The 17034-nt window shown below is 37.6% G+C and overlaps 1 protein-coding gene across 3 annotated transcripts in view; it reads left to right on the top strand.

The window, feature by feature from the left end:
• Window positions 1-246: 246 nt before the first annotated feature.
• The window catches only part of LOC150100882 (SUMO-activating enzyme subunit 2-like), a 252095-nt gene continuing 235307 nt past the window's right edge, over window positions 247-17034 (top strand). For all 3 annotated transcript variants that reach the window (XM_090402202.1, XM_090402201.1, XM_090402203.1), the window contains exon 1: window positions 247-390. In XM_090402202.1, the coding sequence (XP_090258328.1) occupies window positions 247-390 (144 nt within the window). The remainder of the gene's footprint in view (window positions 391-17034) is intronic.

Here is a 17034-nt window from a genome sequence, read left to right as displayed (position 1 = left end):
TTTCACATGGGATCGTCATCCCCAAAATCATTACAATAAAGAAGCGTGAACCACTGGTCCACAGTTCTTTATTCAATATATTCTGAGCTGTTCTGATATCCAACGGATGGTAGTCAGGGTGTCCTCCCCCTATGGATGGGGTATGGAGTATTTTATATTAAATGACTTGATTTGCTTGTAGAGGACGTCGTGATATATATGTATCCTAGCGGGAATTTTACACAATGTTTAATTTTAAATGAAAAAATGGCAGCGTCGGTTGTTGGTGTTTTGAAGGAAGATGAACGAGAGGTAATCAACTCTGCGAAAGTATTGGTAGTTGGAGCTGGAGGTATTGGATGTGAATTATTAAAGAATTTGGTGCTGACAGGATTTAACTGTATAACTGTGGTAGGTGAAAGTGCTGAATATTTAAAAAAATCTATCATATTAAAATTTTCATTCATAAACATTTTATTTTTGTGCGTGCATGTGCTCAGTTTTAATTTTAAAAATTTTTCCCTCCATTTGTAGCTCTATATGTGTGAGTGCTATCCGTATAAATTCCAGACCCGAATTAGGTTTCGGAGGTATAGTGAATTTTAATAAGCGTTGATATCATAACTAATAGAGTTATCACTTTTAGGACTGACTGTCATGCTATATAAGCTTTGCTCCTCTGCATTGGTTTAATATGCTTTAAGCGGGACGATAAAAATGATTAATACGAACGATCACATGATAACTTACTGCGTATTTCTGTCGGACTGTTATTTATAATTTTTATACTCTTTCGTGAATCAGTTAATCTGCAGAATAACCGAATATGTTTGGATAGTAGTCATCGCAACGACGCTGTCAACATTTGTTCTGCGTGCAAGAGCTGGTCTATCTGCAATGCTAGGAAATCATGTTTTAAACTGAAGATATGTTTGGTGGTTTGGAGGTAGCAGAGGTTTAATTTCCCTAATATGTATTTTCGTACTAGGGGAAAAAGTAAAGCCGGCCATAAAAGCATGCAGTTAACAGACATTCTACATATACACAATTCATGATTTCAATCAACTCCATACATCAACAGATATAGCATGGCCTCAAAATCTTAGTTCCTTTGGCCCCAATTCTAACCATCTCAATAATTTTTTTTTAATATAAACATTTGTTTTATGTGTGTTAATATAGTTGGTATTTATTATTATTATTTCGTGACACCTCCAAGGAGTCTAAAGATTCATTGAAGGAGGGCACCTACTCTACAACTCTGTCTCCATCATCTACACCAATGGCATCTACTGCTCGCCACAACCACTAGTATTTTTTATCTGTAAACTGTGCATGTCCTCAAGGCTGATTTGTCTGTATGTTGGATGGAAAACCAAGTTTCCAGGGGGGACCCCCCACCGTGCTACCTTTGTATGAGATCGGCTAACTCACCTTTATTTGAAAAATTTCATATAAAAATTCCTCCTGTCACGAGAATCGAAAGGTGCAATATACTGTCATTAATCTGTTGTGCTACTGAGGTGCTATTTACTGTAAGCTAAATGTTAGTGAGGGTATAAGTGCAGTGTAGATCTGATACTTGTATTTATCACATCTCTTCACCTCTGTTTTTCAGATTTTGAGAACCACAATCCTTCATTCTGCCTTTATGTATGATTTCAAAATAATCACATAATTCTTTTATTCCTCAAAGTGAACGGACAGAATTCTTTTAGTCGTAATTAACTTTTGGTAAAGGGTAAGTAGTATCATCAGTAGTTGAACTCATGGCTTATGATGATTGTCAAGTTATCCAGGCAAGAGTGCTACAGACACTGTGATTATCTTGTTATCCTCAAACCTAGCTCGTTATCTGATGTCTGTGGCTAAGAGTAGGCATGCTTACCTACTGGAATGATTCACTTGGAAACTGGCTAAAAAACAGGTCTAGAAAAAGTTCTTGTAATAGGCAACTGGAATTGGACCTATAATGGTCTCTGATATTATGTGACCTGAAACAAAGCCCCACGCATAATTCCATGTGTCAGATATCATCTTGGTTGTTTACTGCTGCTGGATTATTTTACTATACAACCTTTACTGAAAATTGTGTTTTAAGTACCAGACATAAGTATTTGGCCTAATTAAACATTATGTTTTCATAGTATTAATTCTCTGTGTTGATTTTCATATGAAATTTATGACTGCATTATTTAATTAAACTTGTTATAGAAACAGAGTTAGCTAAGTTTTGCAGAAAAAAGAGATAACTGTACTATTTAAAATTACCGATTAAAAAATTTTTCACCTTGTTAAACCATAAAGATAACAAGAAATTATATTCTTGGTTTAATCATTTATCCAAGTGTAAGCAAACAAAGTTTGCTTATGCTTGGATAAAGGATTAAATTTAACTTGCACTTGAATAAAAGATTAAAAGGAAGTAATTTAATAATAAGGTGATACTTCCTTTCATTATTTATATATGGGAAAAATTGACTTCTGTATCTTCTTGGTCTGGCTTCCACTGATGACATTGAATTTGCTTGCTTCCTAGGGAATAGAGAGAGAGAGTGCTCAGTGGTGGGTTTTTTGCCTGTTACTTAGTGGAACCACAGCTAAGTTTCCTGTCCTAGAGTGAGTCCTGCACTTTAACATACCTCCTGTAAATGTCGAAAGCAGTCCAGGTAGTAGCCCTTTCCATAATGCATAGTGTTATACATGTCCAAAAAGGAGATATGCTTTGCATTATGGGAGTACTAAGGCAATTAATGGGAAATAATCATTACCTCTGTATACAAGTAACCCAGTTGTGAAGATACTTCACAGATAAACTTTGTTTGCTTATACTTGGTTCAAGGATTGAACCAAAAATATAATTTCTTGGGATCTTTAATTTATTACTCATTAAAATTTCTTTTAAAGAGAATATTAAAAAAATTGCATAATATTCTTGAAGGGGGAAAGATGATCATATTTGTTATATTCTCAGATCGTTGTCACATTATGATGATCTGATGAGTTCAGTTGACATGGCAAACACTCCTGAATGGTCATGCATATTTCATAGGTTTTTTTAGTCTTTTTTTAGCTTTTTTTGTCCTTTCATTTTGTTATTGTATTATGTTCATGCTTACTCATATTTCTGTATGTATGTTTATTGGTTCTGCACTTTCTCTATTCAGTCCAAGAAGAAGCTGAGTGTTGAAAATAGGGAGTGCACTAATTATTATCATCATCATCATCATCACAGGCAACTCCAATGAGTCCCTAGACTCATCGAGAGAGGCCCTAAACATCATGTCAAGAACAACTATTCAACATCCACAGAGTATCTATCATACTTTGCCTTGAACTCATTCACAGTCATGGCACCCACAACAGACTGGCAACTTATTCCATTCATTCACCACTCTCCAAGTAAAACACCCAGTTCTAACACCCTTGCTAACCACACTTGCCCAGTTTCCATGGATGGCCCCTAGTCCTCCCACCACCAGTCCTGTTCTGAAAAATATGAATTAATCTTGTAGAAACCGTTGAGTAATTTGAATGTCTCAATCATATCACCCCCTTTTTTGCCTATCAACCATTTTCTGCAACCCACAAATCTTCAACCTGTTCTCATAAGGTTCATTCCATAGACCTGCTATCATCTTGGTCACTTGCCTCTGGATCCTCTCCACCTCCTCCCCATCAAGAAGAAACCCTGATGCCCAGATCTGGGCACCAGGGTTTTGGAGACTGAGTGGGCAGTTCAATCTCCACCGGTAGTTATTATTATCATTATTATTATTATTACTAAAGGCGACTCCGAGGAGTTCTTAGACTCATAGAGGGACGCCATAAACATCATGTACATCCCAACTATTTGACATTCACACAAAGTTCAAGGCAAAGTATGATAGGTACTTTGCCTTGAACTCATTCACTGTCAGAGCACCTAAAACAGACTCAGGCAGCTTATTCCACTCATTCACCACTCTAAAAGTTTCACCACTCTCATCACATTCACCATTCTAATCACACTCTTGCCCAGCTTCCATGGATGTCCCCCTAGTCCTCCCACCACCAGTCCTGTTCTCAAAAATATCCTCTGAATTAATCTTATAGAAACCCTTCAGCAATTTGAATGTCTCAATCATATCTCCCTTTTTCCACCTATCAACCAATTTCTGCAACCCACAAATCTTCAACCTGTTTTCATAAGGTTCATTCCATAGACCTGCTATCATCTTGGTCACTTGCCTCTGGATCCTCTCCACCTCCTCCCCATCAAGAAGAAACCCTGGTGCCCAGATCTGGGCACAGTAGTCAAGATGGGGTCTTATCAAGGCTTGATACAGAGGAACAATAACTTGCTTGTCTCTGCTCGTCAAAGTATTCTTCAGTAATCAAGTGATCTGATGAGTTGATTTAGCCAATTTTGCAATGTTCCCCTTTAAACTTCAACTCCCTATCCACCAACACTCCCAAATCCCTGGCCTCGTCTATCTCCTGGAGTACAGTTCCACCAATGGTGGTATACTGCTGCTAATCTATTCACCCCAAAATGCATAACCTTACACTTTGCCACATTAAATTGACATCCATTCTTCTTAGCCCAGTCCTCCAATCTATTCAAATCATCGTGCAAAATTTTGACATCACGTGCATTCACTATTGTTCTACCCAACTTTGCATCATCAGCAAACAAATGAACAGTTCCTCTCAGATCCTTTCCTATATCGTTAATGAACAAATGAAATAGTATTGGTCCAAGAACAGAACCCTGCAGCACACCACTAGTCACAGGTCGTCTTTAGGACTCTACCCCTGAATGAACTACTCTCTGATATCTCTCCATCAACTACTCTCCTATCCATTTCACCAACCCTATATCCATCCCTATATGCTGCAGTGTACTGATTAGAATTCCATGTGGTATCCTGTCAAAGGCCTTAGCAAGGTCCAGCAGTATCACTGTATACCCATTACCCTTATCCAGTTCAGCGGTCACTGTGTTATAAGCCGTGAGCAAGTTAGTGAGGCATGATCTACTCTTCACAAAACCATGCTGTCCCCCATACAGTATCCCATTTTCATCTGTCCATTCCTGTATTTTTTCCTTGACTACTTTCTCCAAATCCTTGATGACTCCTGATATGCTGATCAGTTGGTAATTTGCAACAGCAGTCTTGGAACCTCCTTTATGCAGTGGAACTATTTTCCCCTCTTTCTACTCCCTCGGGACTAACCCAGACCTGAGACTCAAATTAAACAAAATTTTCAAGTGCACTACAATTCTTTAGCCGCTTCATGTAAGACCCGAGCTGGTATACCATCCAATCCCACAGATGTATTTACATTAAGGTTTTGTAATATACTGTTCACCTTCATTTCATTCACCTCAATTCCTGTTTAAGTGATTGGTTCCTTTATTCCTGCAATATCGCCACCTGGATGATATATTCTTGCAAAGTACTTGCTCAGTAATTCCACTGTATCAACTGATTCAGTTATCCCCCCTACCATTGGCATTCCTTAAAATCATTCTGCCGTATACATTTTTTCTTTTACTTGCAGCATATCAAAAAAAAACTGTTTGGGATTCTCTTTAGCTTGCGTGGCTAATTTCCTTTCGTAATCCGTTTTTGCTTTTCTTACCACACTCGTTACCCTTCTGGCCTGTGCTTTATACTGTTCATGGGCCTGTAGGTCACCTTTTTCCTTAAATTCCCTCCACAGTTGTTTCTTTTTTTGCAGCTCAAGCGTAATGGTGTTTTTCATCCATTTAACCCATACTTGATTTACTATCCGGACTCTAGGTATACAATCAGCCATTACCTCTTTCAAATGCTCCTTTACCACTTCCCATGCATTATCAACCTCCTGCCTTTGCAATTTTACATGTCATGGCACTGAACCAAGCAATCTCCTAAGCTTGTCATACTTGTGGAATTACCAGCCTGGTAATTCCACATGTAATCTTTCTTAATTGAAAATTCCACACATTTAGCTATCTTCCAGGTCAAGACCTTATGATCACTCTCACCAATTGGTGGCAACGTGGTCATATTCATTACAGTCAAATTCTCAGATGCAATTACTAGGTCAAGTATTCTCGAACCCCTAGTATATTTCATTACTTGCTGTCTCAGGTAGTTATTCCTTAATAACTGCATAAAATCCAATTTCTTCCTCCCATGTGTCCTCTCCTCCTTCCAATCAATGTTACCATAGTTGAAATCCCCCATAATAATTACCCTCTCGTTCCACTCATTGCGTCTATTTGTCTATGCATACTATCTCCACCATCTATTCCATCACCTGGTCTATAGCAGGACCCAACTGTATATTTTGTTCCACTAGTCTCAATCTCACACCAAATAGTCTCAAATGTGCTCTCTTCACTATCCTGCAGTTCAACTTCAATTCTCCTTGGCTGCAGTTCATCAGCTATCATCAATAATTCCCCCCCCCCCCTATTCTTTTCTTTCTGTTCTTCCTAAACACATTATGGTAGCAGAAAGTCAGAAAGTGGTATATACAGAAAGACCGTAGTGCAGGTTAACACAGCATATGTTGAAGTTGTGTATGTGAGAATAATAATAAGTGATTGAGACTGAATACAGGAGAGAAAGTACAAAATTGACTATGTTGGAATGAAGGAATGATTTAGAAGGCAGTGAATGAGGTAGCATGGGATTTGTCATTTCTGTTAGAAGTAGCGAACGTGAAGCTGTGAGAGGGAGAGTTGTGTGCGTGTGTGCATTTATTTATGTACACTGGTGTCCAAAAGCTAAGGACAAACTACATTTTTACCTTTATAATGAAACTGTTTTAATAATTACAGCCTAATGTGGACATAAATTATATTACACAAAAATTGTTATAAATTTCGTGCATATTTAATTGCAATACATTTTTGGCAAAAGTTCCTAAGGACATAGTTAAGGAATTAATATATAGTGCTAACAGAAAAGTATGCAGAGAGATATTTCAGTATGGCACATGTCCACCCCAAACTGTGATGCAGCTTCCATAATGTACCATTCTTAGCACCAAATGATTCAGGAGTTCTTGAGGCAAACTGGCTCACTCCTCCTTCAAAGCAAGGGTGAGGCCTTGTTTGTTTTCTGGAGGGGAATTTTGACCAGCAATGCATCTCATTATTGCATCCCAAACATGTTCTTTGGGGTTCAGATCTGGGAACTATAATTCTTTCTCATGTGAAATCATGTCGATGATGTCTTTGAGACATTCCAAGACATCCAAGTTTGCAGCTTTATTCCTTCACAAAAAGAGCTTCCTTCAAACCACCACTGTATCTATCCTTTCAAGAACATTCTCACAATGGTAAGCAGTACCACTTTCATGCCAGATCAGATATCGTCTAGAATTGGAGAAAAGACTAAAAAGACTCATCTGTAAAGAGCACCTTAGCCCATTGAAGTCTTGTTCAATTTTTATGGATACAGCATCACTGAAAACGTGCTCTACGATGAGCTGTGGTTAAAGGAATGCAGGCTACAGACCCTTCAGGAGTATAGGCTTACTTGTCGCAGATGTCTTGCCAGTTATCTGTGTTGCCAGTTATCGAGTTATCTGTGTACCTGTGCTTGAATGGAGTTAACTTTAATGCATGACCTGCTGTCATGCATCGATTATGTTTTGCAGTTATAACCAAAAATTAGTCTTCATGCTTTGTGGTAGAGCAAGGGCAACGTATTAGCAAACATCTGGAATACATTTCATTGGTTTGAACGCTGCCCAGACCCTGGATACAATGCTATGCGAGATTCCAAACTCTGGCAATATAAGTAATTCTGCAGCCTTCAAGCTTTCCATAATTCTTCCTTGTGTGAAATCATGTCGATGATGTCTTTGAGACATTCCAAGACATCCAAGTTTGCAGCTTTATTCCTTCACAAAAAGAGCTTCCTTCTTGCTTAGTGCAACGTATTACTTTTTTTCCTGTTATGTGCTACCATGTGATCCCTTTCTGTGCAATTTGAAAATTTGAATGTGTACTCACTTTCTATGCAAAATCATCAGTTATATAAATTGGCACAAGCAGTGATGCACAAGAGGTGATTCATCTAAATTTGTGGTTGTAATCTTCAGAAACAATTTGTCCTTAGGTTTTGACACCAGTGTGTGTGTGTTTGTGTGTACACTAAATAATCTTACATGAAAAGTCACTAATAACATACAGTAGCACCAGGGAAATGATCAGAGGATAGAAGGAATCTGTTAATTTGTTTCTTAAAGCGCAGGGGAGAGGTGAGTTTTCATTCAAGAAAATATTTGGTGGCAGGAGGCTGTTCGAAAGAACAGATAGACAGAAAAAAAAAAAGAAATTAAGAAATTTGTTAGATAGGTTTAGAGCTGAAGTGTTTATGAATGGCAACGGGGCTTTTAGAGTTCTTAATGATTATAGGTAAGTGGAGGAATGGTAGTGATCAGTTCAATGGAGCAGTTGAACCATCCATGAATATACCTGTAAAAATACATTGATAAAGTGATTGGAGGGTGTCTGTAATAGAGTGTTCATATATTAAACAGATTACACCCTCCAATCACTTTATCAATGTTTTTTTACAGGTGTATTCTTAGGGCAGTTTGGTTCACTATCCCAAATGTGAGAATGGCATTCTAAGGCTGAGCAGGTTTGGACATTACCAGAGACCTCCAGGAGGAGTTTGATTTCCTAGAGCAGTGTTTCTCAAAGTGTGGTATGCAGACCCCCGTGGGGTCCGCGAAAGGTCTTCAGGGGGTCTGTGGCAATTTTCGGCTATGCATCATTAACGCATGGAATAAAATTTAAGTTTGAGATCGTAAAACGTTCCTATTGTATCACTGAATAAGGTACAGAGACATCTGCAGACTGTGTAATATGTTTCTCAACAAACAGTACAATTAGAGACAACTGGCACTAACTAATGAATCGCATGACCCCTCCCACATAAAATGCTGTATAGTAGACAATCAGAACCATATGGTGCACCGGCAACAAATGGTTTTGTTTGAACGTGTTAAAACTAAGAAATATATAGTGAATGTGTTTCAGATATTATATAAGGAATTCGATTGAAGAGAATTAGTATTTCAACTGAACTGTTGGCTTGCCTTTGTTAATTAGTAGCGCGATCTTTTGTTAATTCCGCATCAATCATATGATTGGTGCGGAATTAACAAAATTCCGCACCAATCTTTATCTCTACTGGCCTACCATTGCTGTCTGTTTAGAGTTCTGCTTTCACTAGCCATTTGTTGAAGGACTGTTCGTTAAATATGGTAATTTTTTTTAGCTTTCAAATTCTTATTAAAGACTGGATTTTTAAAATGCGCAAAAGAGAGGAACATAGTAGATACAAGTAGCTGTCAGCAACAAGAAAATGTTGATATTGTATCTATCAAGTGAAATTGATAAGTGTGTGTTGTCTGACATCTCTAAAGAACCAACTAGGAAGATGATGAGAAAACTTTGTAAGTACGATATAAATTACTTGAAATGTGGATTTTCATGGACAGGAAATGAAGAGGAACCTATTCCATTATGTGTAATTTGCGGTAAAACTTTAAAAAATGAAAGCATGAAACCATGTAATTTAAATCGCCATTTTGAATCAAAACATAATGAATGCAAAGACAAACCTGTCGAATTTTTTCAAAATAGACTAAAAAATATACAATCAGAACCCTATGGTGCACCGGCAACAAATGGTTTTTGTTTGAACGTGTTAAAACTAAGAAATATATAGTTTTATTAGTGATGTCGATCATGTCGACATCACTAATAAAAGGAGGTGAAAACATGAAGGCTTTAGAAACTTCATATCGTATGCCACTATTAATAGCAAAAAGTGGTGCAGCGGAAATAATTGGTGAAACTTTGGCCAAGCCTGCAGCAAAAATAATAACAGAAATTATGATCGGAGATAATGCAAAAAGATCTTTTGATCAGATATGCCTTTCAAATAGTTCTGTTCATCGAAGAATCACTGAAATGACTGAAAATATAAAACAAACATTGTTATCTGATATACGTAAGAGTCGTTATTATGCGTTGCAGGTAGATGAATCCACCGACATTACAAATTTTTGCAAATCTTCTAGTGTTCATTAGGTATGAAAAAAATCAAAAAGTTCTTCACGACCTTTTATATTGCCAACCCTTGCCAGAACATACAACAGGAGAAGAAATATTCAACATTATAAATACCTTTATGCATCAAAACAAGCTTGATTGGAAAAGTTGTGTTGGAATAAGCACGGACAGAGCGAAATCCATGGTCGGATCTAAAAAAGTGCTTATTTCCAAATTCAAGCTGTTGCACCAAATGCAAAGTCAATACACTGTTACATACTCATGGAGGCTTTGGCTACACATATTATTATTATTATTATTATTACTACTACTACGGGCTACTCCAGGAGTCCTTAGACTCATCGAGGGAGGCCCTAAACATCATGTTCACACAACTGTTCAACATTCTCACAGTATCTATCATACCTTGCCTTGAACTCGCTCACTGTCATAGCACCCACAACAGACTCTGGCAGCTTATTCCACTCATTTACCACTCTAAAAGTAAAGAACCCAGCTCTAACACCCCTGCTAACCACGCTCTTGCCCAGCTTCCATGGGTGTCCCCTAGTTCTCCCATCACCAGTCCTGATCTCAAAAATATCCTCTGAATTAATCCTATAGAATCCTTTTAGCAATTTGAATGTCTCAATCATATCTCCCCTTTTCCGCCTATCAACTAGTTTCTGCAACCCACAAATCTTCAACCTGTTCTCATATGGTTCATTCCATAGACCTACTATCATCTTAGTCACTCGCCTCTGGATCCTCTCCATCTCCTCCCCATCAAGAAGGAACCGAGGTGACCAAATCTGGGCACAGTAGTCGAGATGAGGTCTTATCAGGGCTCGGTACAGAGGTACAATAACTTGCTTCTCTCTGCTCGTCAAGGTATTTTTCAACAACCAAGTGAGTTGATGAGCTGATTTAGCTACTTTCGCAATGTGCCCCCTAAACTTCATCTCCCTATCCACCAACACTCCCAAGTCCCTGGCCTCATCAATCTCTTGGAGCACAGTTCCACCAATGTGGTATACTGCTGCTAATCTTTTCACTCCGAAATGCATACCCTTACATTTTGTCACATTAAATTGACATCCATTCTCCTTAGTCCAGAACTCCAATCTATCTAAGTCATCTTACAAGACTTTGACATCTTCTGCGTTCACTATCGCCCTACCCAACTTTGCATCATCAGCGAACAAATGAACTGTCCCACTTAGACCCTTCCCTATATCGTTAATGAACAGATTAAACAGCAGTGGTCCAAGAACAGAACCCTGTAGCACACCACTAGTCACAGGCCGTCTTTTGGACTCTACTCCTGAATAAACTACTCTTTGATATCTCTCCATCAACCACCCAGCTATCCATCTCACCAACCCTATATCCATTCTCATATGTTGTAGTTTACGGATTAGAATTCCATGTGGTATCCTGTCAAACGCCTTTGCCAGGTCCAGCAGTATCACTGTAAACCCATTTCCCTTATCCAGTTCAGCCGTCACCTTGTTATAAAACTTGAGCAAGTTACTGAGGCATGATCTACCCTTCACAAAGCCATGCTGTCCTCTGTACAGTATCTCATTTTCATCAATCCATTCCTGTATTTTTCCCTCGACTACTTTCTCCAAGACCTTGACAACGACTCCTGATATGCTGATCGGTCGGTAATTTGCAACCATAGTCTTGGATCCTCCTTTATGCAGTGAAACTATTTTCCCCTCTTTCCATGCCTTCGGGACTAAGCCAGACCCGAGACTCAGATTAAACAACATGGTCAAGGGCACTGATAATTCCTTAGCCGCTTCATGCAAGACCCGTGCTGGTATACCATCCAATCCCACAGATGGTCAAGTTAAGGTTCTGTAATAGACTATTCACCTCCATTCATCACAATTCCCGTATAAACTAATGGTTCCTTCATTTTTTCAACATCACCACCTGGATGATATACTTTTGCAAAGTGTGCGCTCAGTAACTCCACTATATCGACTGGTTCAGTGAACTCTTTACCATCGTCATTCCTTAAAATCATTTTGCCATGTACAGTTTTTTTCTTGCTTGCAGCATATTGAAAGAACTGTTTGGGATTCTCTTTTGCTTGCATAGCTAGTTTCCTTTCATAATCGACTTTTGCTGTTTTTACCACACTCGTTACCCTTCTGGCCTGCACTTTATACCGTTCGTGTGCCTGCAGGTCACCCCTTTCTTTAAATTCCCTCCATAGTTGTTTCTTTTTTTGCAGCTCAAGCTTAATGGTGTTATTCATCCATTTAACCCCTACTTGTTTCACTATTCGGACCTTAGGTATACAATCAGCCATAACCTCCTGTAAATGCTCTTTGACCACTTCCCATGCTCTATCGACGTCCAGCCCTTGCAGTTGTACATGCCATGGCACTGATCCAAGCAATCTCCTAAGCTTGTCATACTTGCCAGCACGGTAATTCCACATATACCCTGTCTTAATCACAAATTTCACACCTTTAAGTTTTAAAAGAGGTAAACCGTGAGTAGACATAACTATACATAAAAATATAACGGAAAAACTCACGTAGAAAAATTATTTAATGGTATAATTTTCGCCCGTGTGTCACAGGCATCTTCAGTACAATTAGGCACAAAAATTAAACATTAACTGACAATTCCAAAAAGCGCCACCTAAGTAGCTGGTGTAAGATAACTAAAAAGGTCAATAACTTTCCTAAAAAAAAAAAAAAAAAAAAAAAAAAAAAAAAAAAAAAAAAAATTAATACAATAAAAAGTTAGGAAAGATTAGCTGATTTGTAAAGTACTATCTCCCATAAAGGGGACAGACGTAAGCCGTCGGATCTGTTTAAGTTAGGAGAATGAAGTAGAGTTTCACATGCTTCTTTATAAAGGCGTTCCATGAGAAACTGACTTTTGTGAAGAACTCTTGTCTTTTTCCAATGAACTCTGTGTCTAGTGAAGATGGCATGTTCTGCAAGTCCAGACTTTTCAGGTTTAAAGTATTCAATATAAGATTGGTGTTCTTCTAGCCGAATGGAGGCAGATCTTCCCGTTTGTCCGAAATAACATAATCCACAAGAGCACGGAATCTGGTAGACACCTGGATGATTAAGATGTGGAAGCTTGTCCTTTGGAGAAGCGAGAAAGGTGGAGATTTTTCTAAAAGGTCGAAAGGCAACAAAAATATTCAGTGGTTTTAAAATTTTTGCTATACGTTCACTGATGCCTTGTATATAAGGGATGGTAATGCGCGTTATTTCCTCTGTGTTTGAAGAGGGAGACATATTAAATCTACTCAAAGTTCTTTTAATGAAGCAATTCTTATAGCCATTAGATAGAAAGGAAGAAGTTATATATCGTATTTCTTTCTGTAAAAGATCGTCTGTAGAACAAAAGGAGTGGGCCCGATGAACCAGTGTTTTAATAGTTCCTGCCTTTTGACTGGGATGGTGATGAGATTCCGCATGGATATAATGGCCTGTATGAGTCTTCTTTCTATAAACTGAGAAATGTAGGTTACCATCTGGTTGGCGAAGAATTAGAAGATCTAAAAAGGCTAACTGCTTATTTGATTCTACTTCTAGGGTAAACTTGATCCTAGGATGAAATGCGTTTAACTTATTGAGAAATTGTTGAAGTTCATCAGAAGAGCCATTCCATACAGCAAAAATGTCATCGACATATCTGAACCAATGAGTAGGTCTGGGAGAAATATTGTCAAAGATACGTTGTTCAAAATGTTCCATAAAGAAATGTGAAACTCTACTTCATTCTCCTAACTTAAACAGATCCGACGGCTTACGTCTGTCCCCTTTATGGGAGATAGTACTTTACAAATCAGCTAATCTTTCCTAACTTTTTATTGTATTAATTTTTTTTTTTTTTTTTTTTTTTTTTTTTTTTTTTTTTTTTTTTAAGGAAAGTTATTGACCTTTTTAGTTATCTTACACCAGCTACTTAGGTGGCGCTTTTTGGAATTGTCAGTTAATGTTTAATTTTTGTGCCTAATTGTACTGAAGATGCCTGTGACACACGGGCGAAAATTATACCATTAAATAATTTTTCTACGTGAGTTTTTCCGTTATATTTTTATTCACACCTTTAGCCACCTCCCAGGTCAAGACCTTATGATCACTCTCACCAATAGGTGGCAACATGGTCATATTCATTACAGTCAAATTCTCAGATACTATTACCAGGTCAAGCACTCTCACACCCCTAGTATTTTCAATTACATGCTGTTTCAGATAGTTATCCCTTAATAATTGAATAAAATCCATTTCCTTCCTCACATGTGTCCTCTCCTCCTTCCAATCAATGTTACCATAGTTGAAATCCCCCATAATAATTACCCTCCTTCCACTCATTTCATCAATTTGTTTATGCATGCCATCTCCACCATCTATTCCATCACCTGGTCTATAGCAGCACCCAACTGTATATTTTATTCTGCCAGTGTCAATCTCACACCAAATAGCCTCAAATGAGCTCCTTTCACTATCCTGTAATACTTCAATTCTCCTTGGCTGCAGTTCATCAGCTATCATCAATAACACCCCTCCCCCAATTTTATTCTCTCTGTCCCTCCTAAACATACTATAACCTACACATTCTATCCCACTAACTATATCATCTTCCGTCAGCCATGTTTCACTAATGCCAATAACTGGCCAGGAAGAGCCAATCAAGGCCAAAAATTCTTCCTTCTTGTTCCTAATACTCCTGGCATTAGTATACATGAATTGCAGTGATCCCTTTGTCCCACCCCTATCTTGATGCGTTATTCTAAATGTCCCATTCCCATTTTTTGTCCTTAGTGCTGGCTCAGGTACATTATATACATTTTTACACTCAACTGTCTCACTGATGTCTGGATATCCACTTCCCACCCTCCTTGGTAGTTCTAGTTTCCCTGGTTCTGCACATCCATTTTCACTTCATTCAGCAACACTTTTTCTAGTCTCCGCACACCAAGTCCATTCAAATGCAGGCCATCCATCTTGTATAAGTCCTTTCGCCCATCAAACTCATTCCACACGTCCACGAATTCCACACTACACCGTCCGCATAACCTGCGCATAATGTCATTTGCGATTATGGCCCTCCTTCTAAACTCCTCTCTGTCATACCGCAGTAACAGACTCACCATTCTAACTCTGTCACTCTTTTCTTTCGCTACCTTTAACAATACTTTCAAGTCCTCTCTCATAAAAAATTTATCACCTTTCAATTCATTCGTACCCGCCACAATTATTAATTCTTTCACCCTCTATTTTTGCACTCTAATACTCTCACTTATATCCTTAAATTTTGCACCCGGTAAGTACGATTTAGTTACACTCCCATCTATTACTCCTCTTAATAACGAGTCACCATACAACACTGTTTCCTTCATTTCGGAAACTCTCCCACACTGTTTATTTACGTTAGCCGAATCACTCTGGAAAGAGTTTTGCAGGTGCTCTAATTGCCGCTGCGCATTTTGTATCACTGCACGCAGCCTAGCGATCTCACTTCCTACAAATAATTCCTCATTTTTTTTATCATTCAAACCATTTTCTCTTTCTGTATAATTGCTCTCACCCTTTCTTAGATCACCGCTCACATTGCCATCTTGTACACCGCAATTCCCTATCGAGCCACTATTTTCACTCGCATTCTGGCTTTCTTCAACCATAACTGTCTCACAACCTGACACATACTTCGACTCCTCACTTTGCATACACTATCTACACATTCTCCCACCACTATCACTTTCAATCCAAACTCCAGCCTCATTCGGGAATGCATACATTCCACACACAATGATGTCTACAGACCTAAGAAAAGTTCTTGATGAAGCTGTAAAAATCATAAATTATATTAAAGGCCATCCTTTAAATGCCAGACTTTTCTCTCAACTTTGGAAAGAAATGGGAAGCAACTATACACAACTTCTTTTCCATACCGATGTTCGTTGACTTTCTCGTGGAAAAGTCCTTACTCATTTATTTGAACTTCGGAATGAACTACAAGTTTTTCTTGATGAAAAGTTTGAATTGAAAAAGCATTTACATAATTGGAAATGGCTCAGTCAATTAGCATACCTGGCAGATATATTTACTGTATTAAATAGTCTTAATTTATCTTTACAAGGCAAGGAAATTTCTATATTTCATGTCCAAGATAAAGTGAACGGCACGTTAGCAAAAATGAAGTTATGGCAAAAGCAGGTTGGTAATGGAGAATTTGACGCATTTCCATCGCTTCATGAATTGCTCGCAAGTTCAAATGAAGAAATTGATGATGATGTGAAAATTATTATCATGCAGCATTTAAAAAACTTACAAATGAATCTAGAAAAGTATTTTCCTGAATTGGATGTTAATATTGAGTGGATAAGATACCCTTTCAATAAAAACAAATTTATTCCAAAGGGTCTATCATCAATAGAAGAAGAACAACTTTCTGATGGTTTCCTAAAAAATAAATACATGGAGAATATGTTATCATCATTTTGGCTACAAATACAGAATGAATTTCCTGAATTAACAGATAAAGCTCTAAGGTTTATTTTTCTATTTCCAAGTTCATATCTGTGCGAAGTTGTTTCGGCCATTGTAGATATTAAGACGAAGAAGAGGAATTGCATTATAGATGTCGAACTGCATCTGAGATTGAAATTAACAACTATAGAGCCAAATTTTGCTGAAATTTTATCTCACCATAAGCAATTTTACTCCTCTCTCATTGATGATAAATTATTTCAAATAAGTAAAACTTTATAGTATCTTTATAAAGTTTGTTCTATTAAAAATAAATCATATTTTTTGTTTACATGAACATATAAATTCAAATAAAATAGATATTTAATTTTTTAAATATTTTTAATTAATTTAATTATTTTTAATTAATTAAATTGACATTAATTAATTTTTTTTAAATAAAATAATTAGGGGGTACTTGGTAATAATGAAAATTTAAGAAGGGGGTCTGCAGATATCTGAAGTTTGAGAAACAGGTGTATT

The sequence above is a fragment of the Typopeltis vanoorti genome, chromosome 12 (assembly GCF_054136105.1).
Source record: "Typopeltis vanoorti isolate ZY-2024b chromosome 12, IOZ_Tvanoo_1.0, whole genome shotgun sequence".
NCBI classification, from domain to species: domain Eukaryota; kingdom Metazoa; phylum Arthropoda; class Arachnida; order Uropygi; family Thelyphonidae; genus Typopeltis; species Typopeltis vanoorti.
This window is presented reverse-complemented; position numbering and strand designations above follow the sequence as displayed.